Source organism: Herpailurus yagouaroundi, unplaced genomic scaffold (genome assembly GCF_014898765.1).
Source record: "Herpailurus yagouaroundi ecotype Mexico unplaced genomic scaffold, PumYag 29, whole genome shotgun sequence".
Classification (NCBI taxonomy): domain Eukaryota; kingdom Metazoa; phylum Chordata; class Mammalia; order Carnivora; family Felidae; genus Herpailurus; species Herpailurus yagouaroundi.
In genome coordinates, this window is record NW_024412377.1 from 41,036,039 (window position 1) to 41,057,237 (window position 21,199).

Genomic DNA, 21,199 nt, shown 5'->3' on the forward strand with positions numbered 1-21,199 from the left:
AAAAAAAAAAACCTTCAACCAAAAACCTTATACCCAGAATAATGATCTTACCAAAATGAAGGCAAAATAAAGACATTTTCAGAGAGAAAAATACTAAGATAATTTGTTGCTATAAGACCGTGGTCTTGACTTATAAGAAACATTAATGGAAATCTTTTTGGATTAAAGCAAGTAATATCTGACAGTAATTTGTATCCACATTAAAAAAACAAAAGTGCAGTCAACTTCTGGAATGATAGCATGAGGAATTCTGTTGACCCATTCTTCAGTGAAACTGGTATAACTTTTTTTAAGTCAAGTCTCTGGAAATGGTCTTAAGGGAAAACAGTAAATAAAGAAATATCTACTCAAAACAATTCTACTATAAAAATTCATAAGAAAGACAAGTGTCTACAGTATTTGAACCAAAGTGCTTCTCCCCTTCCCTTTGCCCAGTCAATAAGGTGGAGGCTCCACTCCAGACCGCTTTATCTGATAACACAGGAATATCTCTTTACCCAGGTCCAAGATGGAGGGTTTTCTCCAAGGAAGAGCGGGACTTCAGCATTTCTCTTCTCACCTCTATTGTCCTGTTTCTAAGGCTAATTCTTGAGTGAGTACATTCTAGGATTGAGGGTTTCCTTCTTCTACCCAACTCTTCCATTCCATTGTAGAATGGAGGTTCTGCCTTTGGTGTGGCATACAGTGAATATTATGCACACCGATGGTCCTTCTCCCAGCTCATGAGGAAATGGTCCTATGCCAGAGAGGCAAGCGAAGTGAACCTGAGGCTACTGCTATACCTCCACTGAGTGCTCAAGCCTTACAGAATGGGTGTCACTCAGATAAAAGCTTGTCATTGTCCTCACACCCAGCTCCAGAACCTTGGTTCAGAGGTTTTGCCTTGGAGGAGAAACAGGCCATAAAACATAGCTCCAGATGTCTTCCCAAAAGAACTGATTTCATTTACAACAGAGTGTGAAGAAGTGTAAACCTCAGAGTTCATTCAAAAACCATGGGGGTTATTGTAAAGGGAATTAGGAGATTTATGGACCTAATGAAGATTCAGCATAGACTATAGGTTAGCTAGTTTGCAGGGGCTAAATCAGGAATAAGACAGCTGGAACGAGCCTTCCTATTATAAGAATAAACATAAAACACTGACCTCAGAGACTATTCCACCCAAGGAAATATTTTGTTTAGTTTGTATTTATGTCCCAAGACATCGTTGTAAACAATAGAGTAATCTGCTGGAAATCAGTGGAGCTTACAATTCAGAGAAAGAGTAGCAGAGGCCCAGTCTGTGCCATTGTCATTCGAGGCAACTGTAGGCATACACAAAGTTGTGTCTCCTTAAAAAGCAGCATCAAAACCTTAATATTTAGTGGGAGATGGGGGAATAAATGGCACTACAACTATCCAGCCTATCACTAAACAAATAAATAGGCAAATAAGAAAGACAAACTTCATGGGGGGGAGCAGTAACCAGGAATGCTACAAGTCATTACAATATGTTATCTAAAATGTTTAGTTTCTAACAAAAAAATTAGAAGGCATGCAAATAAACAGGAAAGCATGACCCATCACAATGAAAAAAACAGGCAACAGAACTGCCTGTGAGAGACACCAGATGTTGGATTTAACCAAAAAACATCTTAAAGTACTCATTATTAACATTTCAGAACTAAAGGAAAGCTCGAAAGGAGTAATGGAAAGTATGATAACAATGCCACCTTGAATAAAGGATATCAGTAACGAGAAGCAAATGGAAATTCTAGAAATTAAACGGTATAATTCCTGAAATAAAAAGTTCACTAGAAGTGCACAGTGGATTTGAACTGGCAGAATAAATGATTAGTGAATTTTAAGATATATCAATTGACTTTATGCAAGCCAAAGAACAAAAGTAGAAATACAGAAAAATGAACACAACCTCAGAGAAACGTGGGACGCCATGTAGCACGTTCGGCAGTTGTGTGATAGCAGTACCATAGAGGAGGAGAGAGCGGGGAGACAAAAACTGTTTGAAGAAGCAATGTCTGAACACTACCCAAGTTTGTTTTAAAAAAAATCTAAACATCTAGGAAGCTCAACAAATAGCAAGTAGGTTAAACTACAAAGAGACCACAAATATACACATCATTGTAAAAATGCTGAAAGTCAAAGACAAGGAAAAAATCTTGAAATGACGAGAGAATACCATACTGTTTTAATTACTATAACTTTGTAATAAAACTTGAAATCAGGAAGCATGATGCCTCCAGCTTTGTTCTTCTTTTTTACAAGATTGCTTTGGCTATTTGGGGTCATTTATGGCTCTACACAAATGTTAGGATTGTTTGTTCTGCTTTTGTGAAAAAAATGCCATTGGAATTTTGATAGGGATTGCACTGAGTCTATGTATTGCTTTGACTAGTATGGACATTTTAACAATAGTAATCTTCCAGTCCATGAGCATGGAATATACTTTAATTTATATGTGTCTTCTTTAATTTCTTTTCTTCATGTCTTCTAGTTTTCAATATACACATCTTTCATCTCCTTAAATTTATTCCTAGGTATTTTATTTTTTTTGATTCAATTGTAAATAGGATTGTTTTCTTATTTTCTTTTTCTGATAGTTTGTTATTAGTGTATAAGAACACAAAAGTTTTTGTGTATTGGTTTTGTATCCCATGAATTTACTAAATTTGTTATTAGCTCTAATATCATCTCATCTGAAAATAGTGGCAATTTTCTTCTTCCTTTCCAATTTGGATACTTTTTAATTTCTTTTTCTTGCCTAATTGTTCTGGCTAGGACTCCCATTCCATGTTGAATAAATGTGGTGAACTTATTAGTAGATTGGACATGATTGAGATAAAAATCTGACACAACACAAGGCTTGATTTTTGAAAGCAATAATTGATAAGTTTGAACTTCATGATAATTAAAAACTGCTGTTCTGCAAATGACAATATCCAGAGAACGAGAAGACAGGACTCAGACTGGGAGAAAATATTTCCAAAAGACACATCTAATAAAGAACGGTCATTCATATGATACAGGAACCATGCTTCTTGGTATTTACCCAAAGGAGTTGACAACTTATGTCCACACAAAAACCTGCACACCAATGGTTATAGCATCCTTAATCACAACTGCCAAAACTTGGAAGCAAACAAAATGCCTATCAGTGGATGAATGGATAAATTGGTACATCCAGACAATAGAATATTATTCAGATCTAGAAATAAATGAGCTATTAAGCCATGAAAAAACATGGAGGAAATTTCAATGTATATTACTAAATAAAATAAGCCAATCTGAAAAGGCTATATACTATATGATTCCAACTCTATGACATTCCGGAAAAGGCAAAACTGTGTAGACAGTGAAAAGATTAGTGGTAGCCAGGAGTTGGAGAAGGAAGGGATGAATAAGTGGTACACAGAGGATTTTTAGGATAGTGAAAATATTCGGTGTATCATAATGATGGATACATGTCATTATACATTTGTCCAAATCCATAGAATATAAAACACTAAGAATAAATGTGATGTAAACTATGGACTTTGGGTGATTATGACATGTCAGTGTAGTTTCATCAACTATAACAAATGCACAACTCTGGTGAGGGACATTGATAATGAAAGAGGCTATGCATGTTGTAGGGGCAGAAGATATATAGGAAATCTTTGCACCTTCCTCTCAAATCTGCTATGAACCTAAAACTGCTCTGGAAAATAAAGTCTCATTAAAAAAAAAAAAAAAGACAAAGAAACCTATTTTAAAAATGGGCAAATGACCTGAACACATATTTCTTCAATAAGATCTGCAAATGGCCAATAAGCACATGAAACATACTCAACATCATTAGCAAAAACCAGGAAAATACAAACTAAAATCACAGCGAGATACCACTCGGATGTCCAAACCCATAGAATGCACAACACCAAGAGTGAACCCATTAAGTAAACTGTACTCTTTATGTGATAATGATGTGTCAGTGTAGGTTCCTGACAAACATACTGCTCTGGTGGAGGATGTTGAGAATGAGAGAGGCTTGGCATGTGTAGAGGCAGGGAGTATACGGGAAATCTTTCTACCTTCTGCTGAATTTTGTTGTGAGCCTAAAAGTATTCTAAAAGATTATATTATGTAAATGGGGTTTATACCTTCATCCTGGTCTGAGGCCACATCCACTGGCTTTCATGTTCTAATCCTCACCACTCTTTACCAAATGGAGACTACGTTTGACTGCTTCTGATATCCAGATGTCTTATGTAGACATTAAGGCCATTCTCAGGTTCATCAATCTAGACATTCCATGCATGCAGGTCTACCCATCACTTCTGTGTCATTTTGGGCTCAGGAATTTTGTGAGGACTTGCTGGTTTCCAGCACCCTGAACAAAAATTGAGACACAGATTTTCAATACTCTTCAATACCCAAACATGTCTGAATTCAGCAAATTTCCTGTGTTTAAAAAAAATCTTTTTAGGGGCATCTGGGTGGCTCAGTTGGTTAACCATCCAACTTCAGCTCAGGTCATGATCTCGTGGCTCATGAGTTCAAGCCCGCGTCGGGCTCTGTGCTAACAGTTCAGAGCCTGGAACCATGCTTCGGATTCTGTCTCCCCACCCCCCCCCGCCCCTCCCCCACTCATGCTCTGTCTCTCTCTGTCTCTCAAAAATGGATAAATGTTAAAAAAAAATCAAAAAATCTTTTTAATATTTATTTATTTATTTTTGAGAGAGAGAGACAGAGTGCAAGCAGGGAAGGGGCAGAGAGAGAGGGAGACACAGAATCCAAGGCAGGCTCCAGGCTCTGAGCTGTCAGCACAGGGCCCAATGCAGGACTTGAACTCATGTACTGTGAGATCATGACCTGAGCCAAAGTCAGCCACTTAACCAACTGAGCCACCCAGGCACCCTGCAAATTTCCTCTTGATATTAACCCCTCCTCATGGTTGATGGGACGGAGGAGAGCCATAGTCACTCTTCTGAACTATCACCAGCATCGAAGTCGATCATTCTTCCCTGAAACTTCTCTCCGCTAAATCCATAAAGTATTGGCTTTAACAAATATAATCTTAAATTTTTGTTCCTTAGAAACAATCCTTGGGAAGTGATTTTATGAAACCAAAAATTCATCTCTGTGTGCTTTATCACTGACGTGATGACTTCATTCTGAGCAATGAAGCTCTTCATCTAGTTGTATATATAGGGAGACATTGGGCTAACCGTGAGTGTAGGAGAGAGGGTGGGGCAGAAAGAAAACAAAAATTAAAAACATATATTTTTTTCAAATTAACATCCCATGAAGTAATATTAGTGCCTTCAACATGGAGTGGAGGACTCCCCATCATTAAAACATGGAGACTGTATATACAAGATCAGATTTGAGCAGGTCCTGAAGGCACAAGCAAATTCCATGAGTCAGTGCTTGTGGCCCGACCATGCCACATTGCCTTCTCTGTTACAATTAAGCTGTATGCCTGGTTATTATCTTCATCTTTCTTCCAGTTGCAGGAGATGAAGTTTTCTTTAAAGAGGCAGTGGATGCCATCTGACCCTATTTTCATCAAGTTGGTCACTGATCAGCCTAAACCTAACATTTTCTCCCTTCAAGTATTCAATGAGTCTTAACAACCACCACCCAATTTCAGAGTCATTATAATTTCCATTTTCCTACATTTCCCAAATATCAGAGATATTGCATAAGCCAGAGGACCCCTTCCATTAATATTTGGTCACACTCAGCTCAGAGGAAACTTAAAAATTGCACTGTTGGGGGGCCTGGGTGGCTCAGTCAGTTGGGCATCTGACTCTTGATTTTGGCTCAGGTCATGATATCACGGTTCATGGCATCGAGCCCTGCATCGGGCTCCACACTGACAACAGGGAGCCTGCTTGGGATTCTCTCTCTCTCTGCCCCTCCCCTAACTCCCACTCTCTCTCTCTCTCTCTCAAAATAAATAAACTTTTTTTTAAAAAGTGCGTTGTGACAGCATGCTATGGGACATCAACACTACTTACTACCAGGTCATGAGGTAGTCATTGCAATTTGGTGGCTAGATGTCCAACTCCAGAATCACATCCTTATAATCTACTCCCTATGATTAAGGATGGCACCTATCTTAGGCTGGCTTATCTGGAAGATCTTGATATGTTGAGTTACATACTAAGGTTTATTGAGGACATGTTCCTGGAAGAGATTAGTTAAGGAGTGGAGGAGTTGAATTAGGAGGAGAAACAAGTCAAGCAAAGGTGCAATTTTATGTGAATTTCCAGATACAGCCTCGTTCCATGGGGAGTGTAAGTGACGCCACAGTTTGTTCTGCTGCAAAGCAAGGAATCTGTGCTGCTCTACTCCTGCACCACTCACTCAGTAGATAGAGGTTGCTGAAAGGTAATGTAAACTCTTAGCACTTTCAGTTTGGGAAACATCCAGAAAAAAATAGAACTAGTAGCCAGTAAGGGTAGTACTGTAAAGAAAGTTGTACGTCCAAGTTATAATGAGCAAAGTATACAAAATCTGGGAGAGGAGTAAAGATTTAATTGGTAAAAGGAATCTGGGTGAAGTATGCCAGTGTCCTCTACAATATTCTTGTAATCAAAAACCTATTCAACAACCAAAACATTACCACAATCCCTAAAGCCTTCCCTGCTCTTATCCCCTCCTGGTGACTAACTCCCCAGGCAACAACTATCCTGGCAGCAAATATCATAGATTGGTTCCACCTGTTTTGTACTTTCTATAAAAGGAATTATACACCATGTCCTCGCCTATTTCTGGTTTCACTTACTCATCATTGCATTTGTAAGATTCGCCACGCTGTTGTATGTATCAATGGCTCATCTTTTACTGCTATTTTGTATTTACTAACTGAGTATACGGATGTATCTATCTGTTTTACGGTGAAGAACATTTAGATTGTTTGCGGTTTTTGGCCATTGTGAATAAACTTGTGACTAGCATTGCTATCCATGTATTTTACTGCATATATGCCTTCAGGTTTGCTGTGGGATTGCACCACCCTGATGTATTTTTCAGCCTGAGTAGCTAACACATCTTTCCAACTGAATTGAGTCCCTTTGCACTCATTAAGAGTAATGTACAGTTTTCCAGTTTGCACATATCCTCACCGAGCTTTGGTTTTATCAGTCTTGGATTTTAGCCACTCTAGTGAGGCTTAGTGATATATCATCGTGGTTTAAATTTTGTGTCTCTGATAATTAATCATGTGTGTTTCTCATGATTACTGTAGATGCCACCTGTTGAAGATTGAAGAGACTCCACTTTATCTCTCTGAATAATTGTGTGGAAGAGAACACTACTTCTGGAAACATTTTTGATTATTTATATGAACGAGAACCTATGTCTACTGTGTATGTTGAATCATTGCATATTTTAGGATTATTTTTTACAATGATTTGCTTACACTAATATGAATATTTTCATTGCCTTAAGTGTTAAATATTGTTCAATTCCCATCAAGATTCTCTTTTTAACTCAGAGGATATAATTAGTTAATTTGCAAGCATATGGATAACTCATATCATCATATGTATTTCAGAATACATGGTCTGTGATGCCTTGGAATTTACTGAGGCTTCCTTTATGACCTAAAAGATAGTCTAGTTTTATGAGTGTTCCCTGTGTGCTTAAAAAGAGAGTCTATCTTAAAAACTGAGAATAAACTGAGGGTTGATGGGGAATGGGACAGAGGGAAGGGTGGGTGATGGGCATTGAGGAGGGCACCTGTTGGGATGAGCACTGGGTGTTGTATGGAAACCAATTTGACAATAAATTTCATATTAAAAAAAAGAAAGAAAGAAACCTAAAAAACTAAAAAAAAAAAAATAAAAAGAGAGTCTATTCTTATCTAAAGTTTTAGTATCTAAAAGTCAAAGCTAACTATATTTATTTAAATTGCTCTTAGCTGTGTTTGGTTTTTGGAATAAATGTTTTTTATTGGTTTATTGTATTCTGGTTTTTGTCTTTTTTTTTTTTTTACAGCGATTATGCTTCTTAGGAGTTTAAGTGATTTGGTGTGGGAACCCGGGTTTCCATGAATTCTATGTGATAATGTATACAAAGGAAGAGTTGAAGTCAGGCCCTCATGTGAGTTCTTCCTGGTGGCTATAAAAGAGGTGGAGATAAATCTAAAGGCAGAGAGGCCTAGACAAAACCTCTGTCATCCACTCCCATTGCTACCACCAAATCTGAGACCCCCCCTCTCGTCAAAGTCACCTTTAACTTTTAGATATATGTAATATTGTTTTTAATACATACATAAAAATATTATTTGTAATAGTTACTTGTTTTTTCACTCATAGATAAACCAAAATATGAACAACCCCCTGTAAGTTGATTTCCATTTTTCAGTATCACAAAAAGTCCTGTTATGAATATTTATGGAAACAACTTTATGATGAATTCTCATTAGGGAGAGTTCGTAAGTTCTACAAATTTATGCACTCGCTGGCCGTTTTACCAACTTCAAACGTTTACGGTATCTTTCACAGTTTTTTTTTTATCTTTCACAATTTTCCTATTACAAAGAGTATTCAAATATGGATAGAGATTGTATTCAATTCACTTTCAACATTTATCAATTATTTATTAGTCTCTTTTCACCTACTGATATAATAAACTATAGTAATACCCTTTTTATGGGTTTTATGCATTCATTCTTGGAATAAATCGTACTTACTTCACTGTAAACTATTCTTTGGCATACTGTTAAGGTTTTTTTGGACTAATCTTTATTATCTCAATGTATTTCTAAGATTTTTAATGTCAAATAGCATTGATGTTTCACATACATATAGCAAATTGCACAGATCAGAAGTTAATAGGTTGAGGAATTTCACAGTATCAACATACCCATTTAAAAATCACCCTGAGCAAGTCATCAAACATTCTCAGCACCCCAGAAGCCTCTCTAGCCATTAGAGTTATTAGTTCCATCCACTTGGATGTTCCCATGTTATTTCAAACAATATCTTCAAAATAAAACTCATCCTGTTCTCCAAAGCATTCCTCACCATCTATCATCAGGGTTGCTGGTAACTTCTAAATCATAAGATCGGCCTATGGCTCTCTTGACTCTGGCTTAATGTCTGGAATTTTCAAGGTCTGAACCTATTCAATTGACCATCACAATCCTGACTGCTCATCCAAATAACTGCTCCCTTCCCTTAGCTAAGATGTTAAACCTCCTTAATTTAGTTTAGTTCCACTCAAGATTAAGAGGCTTAGACTGATCCTAGTTATGGATTTTGAAAAACTGCTAGGTGCAGTTTAGATGATTCCAAATTAGATTTGCAGATTCTTCCACTCTGGTTATGGGTCCTGATTTTGATAGCCATGTTTCTGATTTGCTTTAGGATCCAAATTACATACAATTTAATAGCTGCCTTCTTACTATGTTTCCTCGGGATAGAATCCATGCTTTGCTGACATTACCAGGAACCCCTTTTCCGTGAAACTGTGGAACCCAGTTCCTTTAATTTTCAGAGGTCATTTTTTCTCTAGCATAAAATGAGAAGGAAAACGTCTGTATTTTTGCCTCAATGCTTTCTTAAATTATTGTTTGTCCTTTCCTATCATCTCCATCCCTATGCTGCCATAGCCACCCACTTCACCAATCATCTCTGCCCAGAAACCCAGCACAGAGCATGCCTTTCCAACTTCCCTGCTGCCCCACTATCCATTCAAGTTGATTCAGATGAGGCCATCCTTTGACTTCATTGCATGGTCTCTTTAAGCCCCATACTACCCATCACACTTGGAGGAACATGGATAAATGCCTTTCTTTACAAAAGGGTGATTTACTGTTCAAAAGAAAATATAGCATAGAAGGTTAAAGTTAAAACTATAGCATATACATGAGTTTCCTCAGAGAGAAAACCAGAAGATCCTGCACCAGGGTAGATTTATGCCTACTGTTTTTAACCTGGCTCCTCCTCCCTCTGGTTTATTTTTTCTTCCCTCGGAATTTCCACCCACCATTAATATCCCACAGACTAGAGGAAGTCCAGAGCTGATGTGGTCTTCCTGGGAAATTTATCCTTTCAACATTCTAGTCAATGTGAGTTGCCTATTTACCAGGAATGAGCACATGTGTACATGTGTGCGTGCATACACACACACACACACACACACACACACACACTCACACACACACACACACACACACCTACCAAGATCAAGTATCAATTCTTCTATTAATTCCCACAGTTTAAACCAATATCCTTCACACTAAAGGATCTGATTCATAAATTTGTTGTGAAATCAAAGTGGGTTACAACTTGCATCTTAATGGAATAAACTCGAAGAAAACAATATGATAGAAAATACCATAGTGCACTGCACACAGTATAACTATAATTTTGTGAATGTGTATTTGTGTTTTGGTTATAATATGAAATTTATTTTGTACTATGGGCTGCATTAAAAATAATGTGAAGAAACATATAAACGTATAAGGAAGTTTTAAAAACTTCTAACTGCAAAATTCTCATCTTTTCCTAAGAGATATCACATTATTAAGCAGAGTATTGTTTATTTTATTTCAGGCTTCAAAAACATGCGTACTATTTCAACCCTGCCAGAAATAAAAAGAATCAAATATATTTTAATAAAAAGACCATTTTGGTAAGGACTCAATTATGTTATTAGACATGAGCCTTTGATGTCCCCAGTTTTTATTCAGGCCAAGAGAAGAAAGTGTTCTATTCTTTTAATTATCTCGTGTTGGGCGGATTCTCTCTCTTCTGATATTAGTTCCACACATGACTCAGGTTTTCCTCACCAACTGCCACATCTCCTAGCTGACTGACTTTCTACTTGTTTGGATTCCTGCTTGTCACCTGCTTTTAATAAAACTCTTAAGATTTACGAGAGCAGTAATTTAATGGATGTCATGCCATCATTATGACCTAGCATAAAGCCTGACACTTAATAGGGAATCAATAAGATTCAAATTGGTAGAGTCAAATAGAATTCTGGCCCTCCTTTATTCTATCTGTTAGTGCCTGGTTAATGTCAATGACAAGACCCGACCTATAGGACAGTATTACATAGAAATAGTAATAACGAATTACTTAGTTCCATCAGGAAAAAGACCTTATAAGTTAAACAAAAAAAGGATAAATATGCTGACAAGGCATTAGTGCCTCATGGAGGGTCCAGCTACATTTTTTTACCATTTATGAAACAGATCCTATAAGAAACCCAGCTGCAACCCCAGGCTGGTGAGAATGACAGCTTCCCGGATATAATGTTTTGAAGCAAAAACTCTTTTGTGTTTCTTTCTTGGTCCTTTGGCTACAGAGAGCAGCCTTTTGTCAGGGATTTTTTTTTTTTGTCTGTGCCTCCTGGTATTTCCAAGTTGTTATCTTCTTCACCTCAAAATCTAGGATACATAAGGCCAAAAACAAAATCAAAAACAAACCCACAGGAAACTCACTACCATGCTGTTCTTCAAGTTCCTAGGTCCCTAGCCAATCTGATTTGTCTACTCCTTACAGTCCTATGTTTGTTTTATATGTATTTCATTTGCATTTAGTGGTGAAAACAGGGAAAGTATACCTACCACGTATATCCAGAAGCGTCCGTAGTGTTTTATCATTTTCAGTCAGGTCAAGTTGGTAAATAGTGTTATTTGGGTCATCTGTAACCTTTCTAACTTTCTTTCTTTGTGCTAATGCTGCTGGTATTGGAAGTGTACTTCCCCAATCACATGGAATTGCAAAGTGGATAATATTGTCCGTTTTCCAGTTATACTGCTGACACGAGCATTGGGCAATTTTATGTACCCTCCAGATTAAGGTCTATTTTCTTTTTGGGGGGAAGATGTGTGAAGATATCTGATTTTGCCAGCCACCATTTTCCTATAAAGATCAGGAGATCTTCTTCTTCTTCTTCTTCTTCTTCTTCTTCTTCTTCTTCTTCTTAATGTGAAAGAGAGACAGAGAGCATGCAAGCAGGGGAGAGGGGCAGAGGGAGAGAGAGACCGCGCGTGCGCGCGAGAGAGGGAGAGGGAATCTTAAGCAGGCTCCCTGCTCAGCACAGAGTCCGACTCGATCCCATGACCCTGGGATCATGACCTGAGCCTAAATCAGGAGTCAGATGCTCAACCAACTGAGCCACCCAGTCACCCCAGGAGGTCTTCTTCTTAATGTTAGTGCCTTTTCTATCTGGAAAAACTAAAATTATGCTAGTACACAAAGGATCTCTTACGTTTCTGAAAACAAGGGAAATGGAATTCCATGGAAGCAACAGGTACTTAACGGCCAAAAACCTCTGAATCTTCAACAATTAAAACTGTCTTGGGGCGCCTGGGTGGCTCAGTCGGTTAAGCGTCTGACTTCAGCTCAGGTCACGATCTTGCGGTCTGTGAGTTCGAGCCCCGCATCGGGCTCTGGGCTGATGGCTCAGAGCCTGGAGCCTGTTTCCGATTCTGTGTCTCCCTCTCTCTCTGCCCCTCCGCCGTTCATGCTCTGTCTCTCTCTGTCTCAAAAATAAATAAACGTTAAAAAAAATTAAAAAAATAACTGTCTTTAGTTAGAAGGTGCACGCAGTTTTCTTTTCTCGCTTGAATTTAATTTCTAAAGTAAGTACTTGTACAGACACTGGAAAGGATGACACTAGTGCTGAGTCTATCCAAAAACCTTCTAATGATCTCCTTCCCTTATCTTCGCTCTTCATTCAGCCTCCATCTCTTGTCCCCAGAATCACAGATCCCTAAGATACTTGTTGCCTGTTGTCAGTAGAATTTGCATATTCATGAGCAAGTTGGTTTCGGTTATACAAAATAAGATGTTAAATTTCTTCACATTCAAGTTTTACCGTAAATAATAACCCCATAACATAACCAAGGAAGAGTCAATGGAAGATTTGAATTGGGCAACAAGATCAGATTGTGTTTTAAAAATAGCATTCTTGGAATTCCTAGATATTGAGAAAGTAGATAAATTACCCGCCAAGTTGAAAATAAGGCATATGATATTCATGTGTGAAAAGTCTACATTTTATTTTAATTTATTTTAATTTTTTTGTTTTAATGTTTATTTTTGAGAGAGAAAGAGAGAGAGAGAGAGAGAGAGAGAGAGAGAGAATGGGGGAGGGGCAGAGAGAGAGGGAGACACAGAATCTGAAGCAGGCTCCAGGCTCTGGGCTGTCAGCACAGAGCCCGTTGCAGAGCTCGAACTCATGAACTGCGAGATCACGACCGAAGCCAAAGTTGGGTACTTATCAGACTGAGCCCGCCAGATGCCCCAAAAAGACTACATTTGAAACATGTTACTTTCATCAATTTAGGTGGCTACAATCAAAATTCCAGTAGGATTATATTTTAGTGGATTAGACACAACATTTCCAAAATACATCTGGGAAAACATTCTCAAGAATATCCAAGAACAAAGTAAAACAAACAAATATAATGAATGGATTCCTTCTTTTTTTCTTTGTGCACATATTACTGAATACCTATTAAGTGGCTAAAAAATAACCTTTGCAATGCACTGCAACTACAAGGTTGATATTAGGTACAGATAAGATCTTTTCCTCTGTGGGGTATACAATCTAATTACCTAGGAAGTGGTATTATTTAAAGATGAAGAGTCCTGGCTTTGGAAGGAGGGACAAAAAGGGGGAAAATCAAAGATGCTGCCAAGAAAGCATAAGCTATCACACAAGACATTCATGGTGTTGGCCTAAGAAGATTGATGGATAAGTTAAAGGGCAGATTCATTCTCTAAGATGAAAGAAAATGTGGAAAAAATACATGAACATGGGCATTGTAGTTAAATATACCTGTGTTTTGAACCCCATCTCTGACCATTAGTAGCTAGTTATTTCATTTCTACTCATTAGTAGCTAGTTAGTTTCAGCAAATGAATTTAGTCTCCTAACCTTCAGGGTTTTTTTTTTTTTCCTCTTATACAAGCCTGACAATGATAGAAACCTCATGGGGTTATTGCAAGGAATAAATGTGATGAGGAGTGTAGACCACATAACCAGGTACTAGCAGAAAGAAAGGGATGCATGAATGTGTGGATCCCTAGGTAAGTGGATATGGAGAGAAGCATAAAACTAGAAAGGTAGATGATAAAATTTCTAGAATTACAAGGCAAGGAGGAAAAAAAGTGGAATTGGTTCATCCTGGAGCTTCCCTACTTAATAAAGAAGAAGTGAACTCTCCTGCTTAAAGTAATATAGTGGAGGTGTGGTCAAACAGTTGAAAAAAATGGATTAAAAAAAAGAAAAAAATGACATGGATACGGGTGGCATAGTTAGCAACATGACATAAGAGGTTTTCTAAGGAGTCTAGCAGGCTTAGGTAACCCGCCAATATTAACTGAGGTCTGGAGTAGAAAAATAGGAAGCTGGGTTTATCCTGGCTTAGAAGAGGGAAGAAGAGAATAAAGGGTAAGATGTCATCGTTATGTCAAGAGGCTAAATATAAATGGCAGACTATGAAACTCAGGCTGAGAAGAAAAGACAAAGCAGCAAAAGGATTGCTAACTACTCAAGGAGAGTTTAAGGTCTATGTGATAGATATTTTCCAGTTAATGGCAAATTTTCAGGCTCTTCTAAGTTGAAGTGGAGGGGAACAAACGGAGAAACAGGGAAGCTTGAGCGCTGCGAAGATTACTAGCTGCAGTGCTCGAGTTTCCCAGATGGATGTCAGAAATCACGTCCTAGAAAGACAAAACAGAGAAACCTTTTGAGAAGCAGGATGACTAAGTGACCTCAGGGGGCAGAAGAGACCAGGAACACAAATCTGCCTTGAGGTAGCAAGAAAGCCCACCAAATCATCGGGAATGTGGTAGGCAATTGACCTTTGTAAAGGTCATCAAATATTCACGATGCCAGCCTTTCTTGTTCTCATGATCTGCAACCAGAAACCACGAGTACAGAACCTCCAGATCTGTCCTTGCCTGCTGGAACATGAAACACCAGAGGAGGTGGTTCAGGAGAGGGATCAAAGTAGGTTACAGCCATGACAGCAATTTCATGCCAAATAAGTGGTCACTCAACTGAGCAAGGCAGCTTCTCCCTGCGCTCAGCATGTCCCTGTCCACAGATTCATGGGACAGCAACTTTACTCAAACCTAGCTGTGACCTCAGAGTGACTAGAGCAGGCTCACATTCTGCAGCAACCTCATTCAGGTAATATTTCTTCACCTCCTCTATCCTTAGTTCAAATCAGTGATAGGATCTCTGGCTTTCTTCTCTGTCCGTAGGTTTTCCCGTATGTTTGTTTGCCTCCAGTATCCTCTTTATTTCCTCTGCACATGAAAGTAGGGAAAATTTCACCACTAACAGGGTTCTCCTTCTTTTCTTTTCATGCCCACCAGCTGCAATTTGGAGAAGAGATAGAAGAGACAGAGTAGGACAGGGGGAAGTTGAGCAAATGATTTGGAAAGTGTCTTCTCTCTGGGCCTAAATATCCCCATTCCTACAAAAGAAGAGTTTGGCTAAAGAAACTGGAAATTTAATATAGTTAAACTCTTTACTATGTGTTGACCATCTCAATATGCTTTGAAGTTCATATTTTTTCTGAGGCTCAAACTTTTATTTTATTTTTTTTAATTTTTTTTTTCAATGTTTATTTATTTTTGGGACAGAGAGAGACAGAGCATGAATGGGGGAGGGGCAGAGAGAGAGGGAGACACAGAATCGGAAACAGGCTCCAGGCTCTGAGCCATCTGCCCAGAGCCCGACGCGGGGCTCGAACTCATGGACCGCGAGATCGTGACCTGGCTGAAGTCGGACGCTTAACCGACTGCGCCACCCAGGCTCCCCTGAGGCTCAAACTTTTAGATGTTGAAGCTAGAATGTGAACTCAGATCCCTCTGGTGCATACATATAAAAATTATGTGTACATATACATAAAAATTGTGTGTACCTATCTAAGAATCAAAAAAATCACAAAAATTATTTCTAGATCTAAATATATATCCTTATTCTTGCATCAGGGAAGGTAGACATAATTTTTATGACCCAAGACCAACAATTCCATTTTCAAGTCATTCTTCGTATTTGAACACATCTAAGTGGACTGGAAGAAGACACTTAGCTAGTAAATGAAGGACTTCAGAAGCTGGTCTATCCCAGGAAACCAAACGACTCACATTATAAGGTGACATGTCTCTGATAATGCAGGACAGCAGTCAGTCCGAATCTTTTTTATCAGAATTTTTAATAAATTCTTAGAATGTCCATATTCACTGACATGTATGTTCTGGTAGAGATGATCTATTATAGGGGGAACTTATGTAAAAGTAACAGGTCTGGGGACAGCCCTGATGAGAGCCATGAGCCCAGTTTCTCTTCTAACCAGGACTAGGGTTACACATTGGCTATTGGAAGGGGGAGAAAAAGTTATTTTAATGGTTTACTTTCTCTAGTTGGAGCAGAAGGGCCTTCTCAGGTCTGAATCCCGGGGGATCAGACCAATATTGAGACCACCATGTCAAGTTTATAGGAATGGCAGCACCTCAGGGTAATAGGTTCTCTCATGTTTGGAAATCTAGCTGTGCAAGATATTAGGAATAAGCTGTTTCAAGCTTTTTTTCCCAGGCTTCACCAGAGCAGGACATTGGATGAGATTAAATGGCTGCCTTTTCCAACCTGACCATATTTTTCCTGGTAACCTCCACTGTGGCACATACTGTTTTTTCAGGTAAGCAAACTTACAAGTCTTGGGAGAGAGATATCTGACAGCTTCTTAGCTGTAGAAAAGAAAAATAGTCATGTGTGACTGGGTGGGGAATATTAGACTTGACAATGCAAAGTAGGTATGAATTGGGTATCACTGTTAGAAAAGGGAGTTATTTGGAAAACCTTCCAAAATTTGAAAATGAAACAACATGCTTCTACATAATGCACGGGTCAAGAAAAATCCAAAAGGCAATTCAAAATTTTTTTTAAACACAAGAAAAATAAAACAAAATGAGTGAAAGGTTTGCTTCAAAGGAGTGCCATTACCTTCATATCCCTTTTCTTTTGATTCCATCCCATAGTCATCTTTATGGAACCAGCCTCATTGGTCTCTATCTTTCTTGTGTTACTTGTTGCTTAAACATAGGTGTGCACATTGTGTCATTCCTCCTACTTTCTTGAATAGAAGACAGCACACTACAAACACCTGTTTGCAACTTGCTTTCCTCAATTTACAAATATCTTGAATATTAACACATATCAACTCACAGGGATCTCCCTCATTCTTTTATACAATTGCATAGAACTTCACTGGGTGGGTGTATCAAAGTTTACTCAACCAGTCTTCCATGTATGGGCGTTTAGTTTGTTTCCAATATTTTTCAATCACAAACAATGCTGCAATAATCTTATGCATATGTGTTTTTGTATTGTTGGAGGTACAGCTTCAAGGTAAATTCTTTAAACTAAAAGGTATCTGATAAACTGGAAGAAAATACCTGCAACACATATCACAGATAAAGGACTAATATACCTAATATATAAGAATACTTAAAACTGAGGGAACAAATAAAAACCCAATTGTCAAATGAGTAATACGCTTGCATATGCAATTCACACACACACATGCACATACCCCCAAAATACAGAAATGGATCTTAAATCTGTAAAAGATATTCAACTTCACCATGAAAAAAAAATGCTAACCAAAACTGTCTTAAAACACCATTTCTCACTTATTAGAAAGCCTTTCCTACATCAAGATTAAAGAGAAATCCAGTTGATCCTGGCATGGTTTTGTTTCTTATGTTCAGATGCATTTGAAGTTTATTTTCATATGTGATATGCAGTATGTATTTTCACTTTATTTTATTTCTACTAGATGAAAGTTTTTATGTTTCTTTTCTCTTCACTATATCCAGTTACTTTTGTCATTAAAAGATTCTGGGTTTTTTTTTTTAGAATTATAGAGAAGCATTCCATCTTTTTTATTCTTTAAAAGATTGTATATGCAACTGTCATAGTCTATTCCTGGGAAGGTGGGTAGGCTTCGTGTTTCCTTTGGGAAAATTTGTAAAATATAATTCAAGTTTTCTCTTCAAACTTTAGAAATTCCAGCTTTTGGAAAGCTAGAATTTTCTAGAATATTTAAAAGATCATTTTACAATGAGAGATAAGGAAGAGCAGAACTATGATGTCTTTTCTTATTTCCCTCCCCAACAGCCAGCTGGCCACCCTGCATCCCCTGGCGACACTAACATCTTCACACAAACTGGTTTCCCAGAGCCAGTCAGTCTCTCCAGAGCCAAGGAATCTCTAAAGTTTCTGACCATCCCCCATAGTATCCTCTTTAGCTCAGCATCTTGGGCAAAACTAGCCTAATGTTTTATTTACTTTATCATATTTAATTTAAAAAATAACGTTAGGGTTGCCTGGGTGGCTCAGTTGGTTAAGTGTCTGACTTTGGCTCAGCTCATGATCTCACAGTTCGTGAGTTCAAGCCCACGTCAGGCTCTGTGTTGACAGCTCAGAACCTGGAGCCTGCTTCCGATTCTGTGTCTCCCTCTCTCTCTGCCCCTCCTCTGCTCACACTCTGTCTCTCTCTTTCAAAAATAAATGAACATTAAAAAATATTTTTAAATAACTTTAAAGTACATATATTCATCCCAATTGTAGTGAAAAGGAAACTAAAGCCAACAAAAGTCAAGTAACTTAATGAAAATAACATAGTTTGCAAGTTATGCATACAACCCCAAGTGGTTTTTACTCTTTTCTCAGTGACATAGGAAACTTATAAATAAAGTAAGGACTGTGAAAATGAATGGAAGAATGAATAAATGGATAAAGTAGTTAACAAAAAGAATGCCACCCACAAATTCCATTGCTACAAGTCTTTTTTATACTTTTGTGCAAAGGAGTAATTAGATTACATTTCTTTATTCAGTTAGTAACTTCAGTGGGTGAAATCATATTCCATGAAGAACTATTTTTTTTAACCTATTGTGTATGTACTTTATCTGCAGAAGTCTTCAAGCCAAAAAATATAGCTAAATGGCCTAAGGTAAATTTAAATTTCTTGTTCTCAATTCTGATGCTAATCTGATCACTCTCTTGACCTGAGAGACCAAAAACTTCGTGGGGGTAAATAGAACAAAAGTTTTCTATGTGACCTTTGACATGCATCTTACTTACCCTTTCCAGACTTAGATTTAATCTCATGCAGCACAAACATTACAACAGTAAAATACATTTCTGAGCATTAAACGAAATAACACCTGTCACTTGCTCAAGGTCATAAAATTAAACAGTGGCAAATACAGAATTTATTCTTAGCCTCAATACAGAATCCTCACTCTTATCAATTTCATTTGAGCCCCTTCCCCTAGAATTTCACAAACACATAAATATCTCTATTCACAAACTTCTTAGAATGAGTTACTGGCATTGGGACTCTAAGTTTAAATAAAAAGTTTGTATTTAGGATTTAAGTGGGTATGTGATAATGTTTATGACTTTAAGAGATGATGGATGGGTCACTGCATTTCCTGACATGGCAGTCCACCAAAAACCTGCCTGGCCAAAGCCCTGTCTTTGTAATTCTTGAAAAAGAATCAATTCACTAGTAATATTTGATATTATTTCTGTTAGGGGCAGAAGTGATAGGCCAGGAATAGAGGAGGGAAAATCTACCAATTGTTATTCATATGATATTTTGTGATATTTGCAGCCCCCATGTAAAATGTACTACCCACAGGGTCCTTTTTATGATTCAAAATGTCCGAATATAACGTCATACGTCTGTGCTACAAACGGCCACACTTACCAGAATGAGTGTTTCTTTTGTGTCGATCAGTGGTAAGTTGAAAATAAAATAGCATTATTTTTTCCTCTATACTTATTCACAGAAATATCAAATAATCTTAGCCCAGGAGCTGGATTTACTGATGGATGAGACTTTTGAAAATAACCTCTATTGTTGATAAAAGACTGGGGACAGACTATGTATGAAGAGAACAGCCTTTCTGAAAAACTTCAGTTAACATTCAAAGTTTACTCATTAAAAAAGAAAGAAAAGCTTATGTGATGCTTTGGCAAAATTGTACAACAATCATACTAATAGATATCTATAGATTATATTCAAATAATGAATAGAAATCCATTTTTTCAAATCACTCAAAAATGTTTAACAAGTCACATTGACATGCCGATGACTAACACTCACAAATTTTCATGGTAGACATAAATAGATATAGATATCAATACAGACATAGGCACAGACATAGATATAGGTCTATAGGTCTATAGGTCTATATAGGTCTATATAGGTCTATAGGTCTATAGCACATAACAAAATGCTTATGTGCTCTTACATCAATAAAAATTGACAGTGACTTATATATTTCTTTGCCTTTCAAGCAAGTTCAATAGTAAATTTAGATTTTAAAATTAATAATATTCCTTGTGATATATTTTAAACTCCATTTGAAATTGTTTTTACAAACAGATTTGTATCTAGTATTAGTAACTTTTAGTAACTATTAGTAACTTTTCCATGACCTATCAGATCTTCTCTGTTGGAAATCCCCAAAACTATCCTCATGTTTGATGATTTGCTAGCTGGACTCACAGACCTCAAAAAGCTATTACACACATGGTAGCAGTTTATTACAATGAGAGGATATGAGTAAAATCAGCAAAGGCAGAAAGCTCCTAGGGTGGAGTCCAAGAGAAAGCAATCACAAGCTTCCAGATGATCTTTCCCAGTGGACTCACAGGCAGTGTTTAACTCTCCTAGCTATGATGTATGACAACACATATGAAGTACTGTCAATCTGGGAAGCTCACCAAAGCCTTGGTTCCAGGCCTTTTGTTAGAAGCCAGTCACCTAGGCAGGTAGCACCTGCACAACTAACAATTACTTAGTCTCCAGCCACCCCACATTCCCAGAGGTCAAATTGATACGGGGTGGCTCAGGACCACAGTGAACAACAACAGACATTCACTTAAGTATAAACTATGTGGCATGGCCTATGACCCCAGGTTATAAAGTCACTCTTATCAGGAGGGATATTCTAAAGGCTTATGGCTACTTCCTAGGAGCTGATTTGAACATCCCAAGTCTGTTGAGCTAATTCTTTAATGCATATCTTCCTTTTAAAGCAATCTCATGGGCTTCCAGTGTCATGTTTTGATCCCATGAGGATGTTATTACTGAGCACTGAAGGAAATGGCTGTAGAAATTATTGAATAAGGGAAATATTTGCTCATCTTCAGAGAA

The 21,199-nt window shown here is 37.7% G+C and overlaps 2 protein-coding genes across 5 annotated transcripts in view; one reads left to right on the forward strand and one right to left on the reverse strand.

The window, feature by feature from the left end:
- Positions 1 to 21,199, reverse strand: part of LOC121044718 (sperm-associated acrosin inhibitor-like) — a 116,605-nt gene that overhangs the window by 16,328 nt on the left and 79,078 nt on the right. The window lies entirely within an intron of this gene.
- On the forward strand, positions 16,251 to 19,888 carry SPINK13 (serine peptidase inhibitor Kazal type 13). Its single transcript, XM_040497050.1, has 3 exons — positions 16,251 to 16,663; positions 18,945 to 18,982; positions 19,649 to 19,888. Exons 1-3 carry the CDS (start codon positions 16,594 to 16,596, stop codon positions 19,778 to 19,780), a joined length of 240 nt encoding a protein of 79 aa, XP_040352984.1. The 5' UTR covers positions 16,251 to 16,593; the 3' UTR covers positions 19,781 to 19,888.

Coding starts and splice junctions, on each gene's coding strand:
- SPINK13 (XM_040497050.1), top strand. CDS start 16,594: ATGGCTGCCTTTTCCAACCTGACCATATTTTTCCTGGTAACCTCCACT. Junction 16,664..18,944: donor GGCACATACTGTTTTTTCAG/GTAAGCAAACTT, acceptor CTTTATCTGCAG/AAGTCTTCAAGCCAAAAAAT. Junction 18,983..19,648: donor ATATAGCTAAATGGCCTAAG/GTAAATTTAAAT, acceptor TGATATTTGCAG/CCCCCATGTAAAATGTACTA.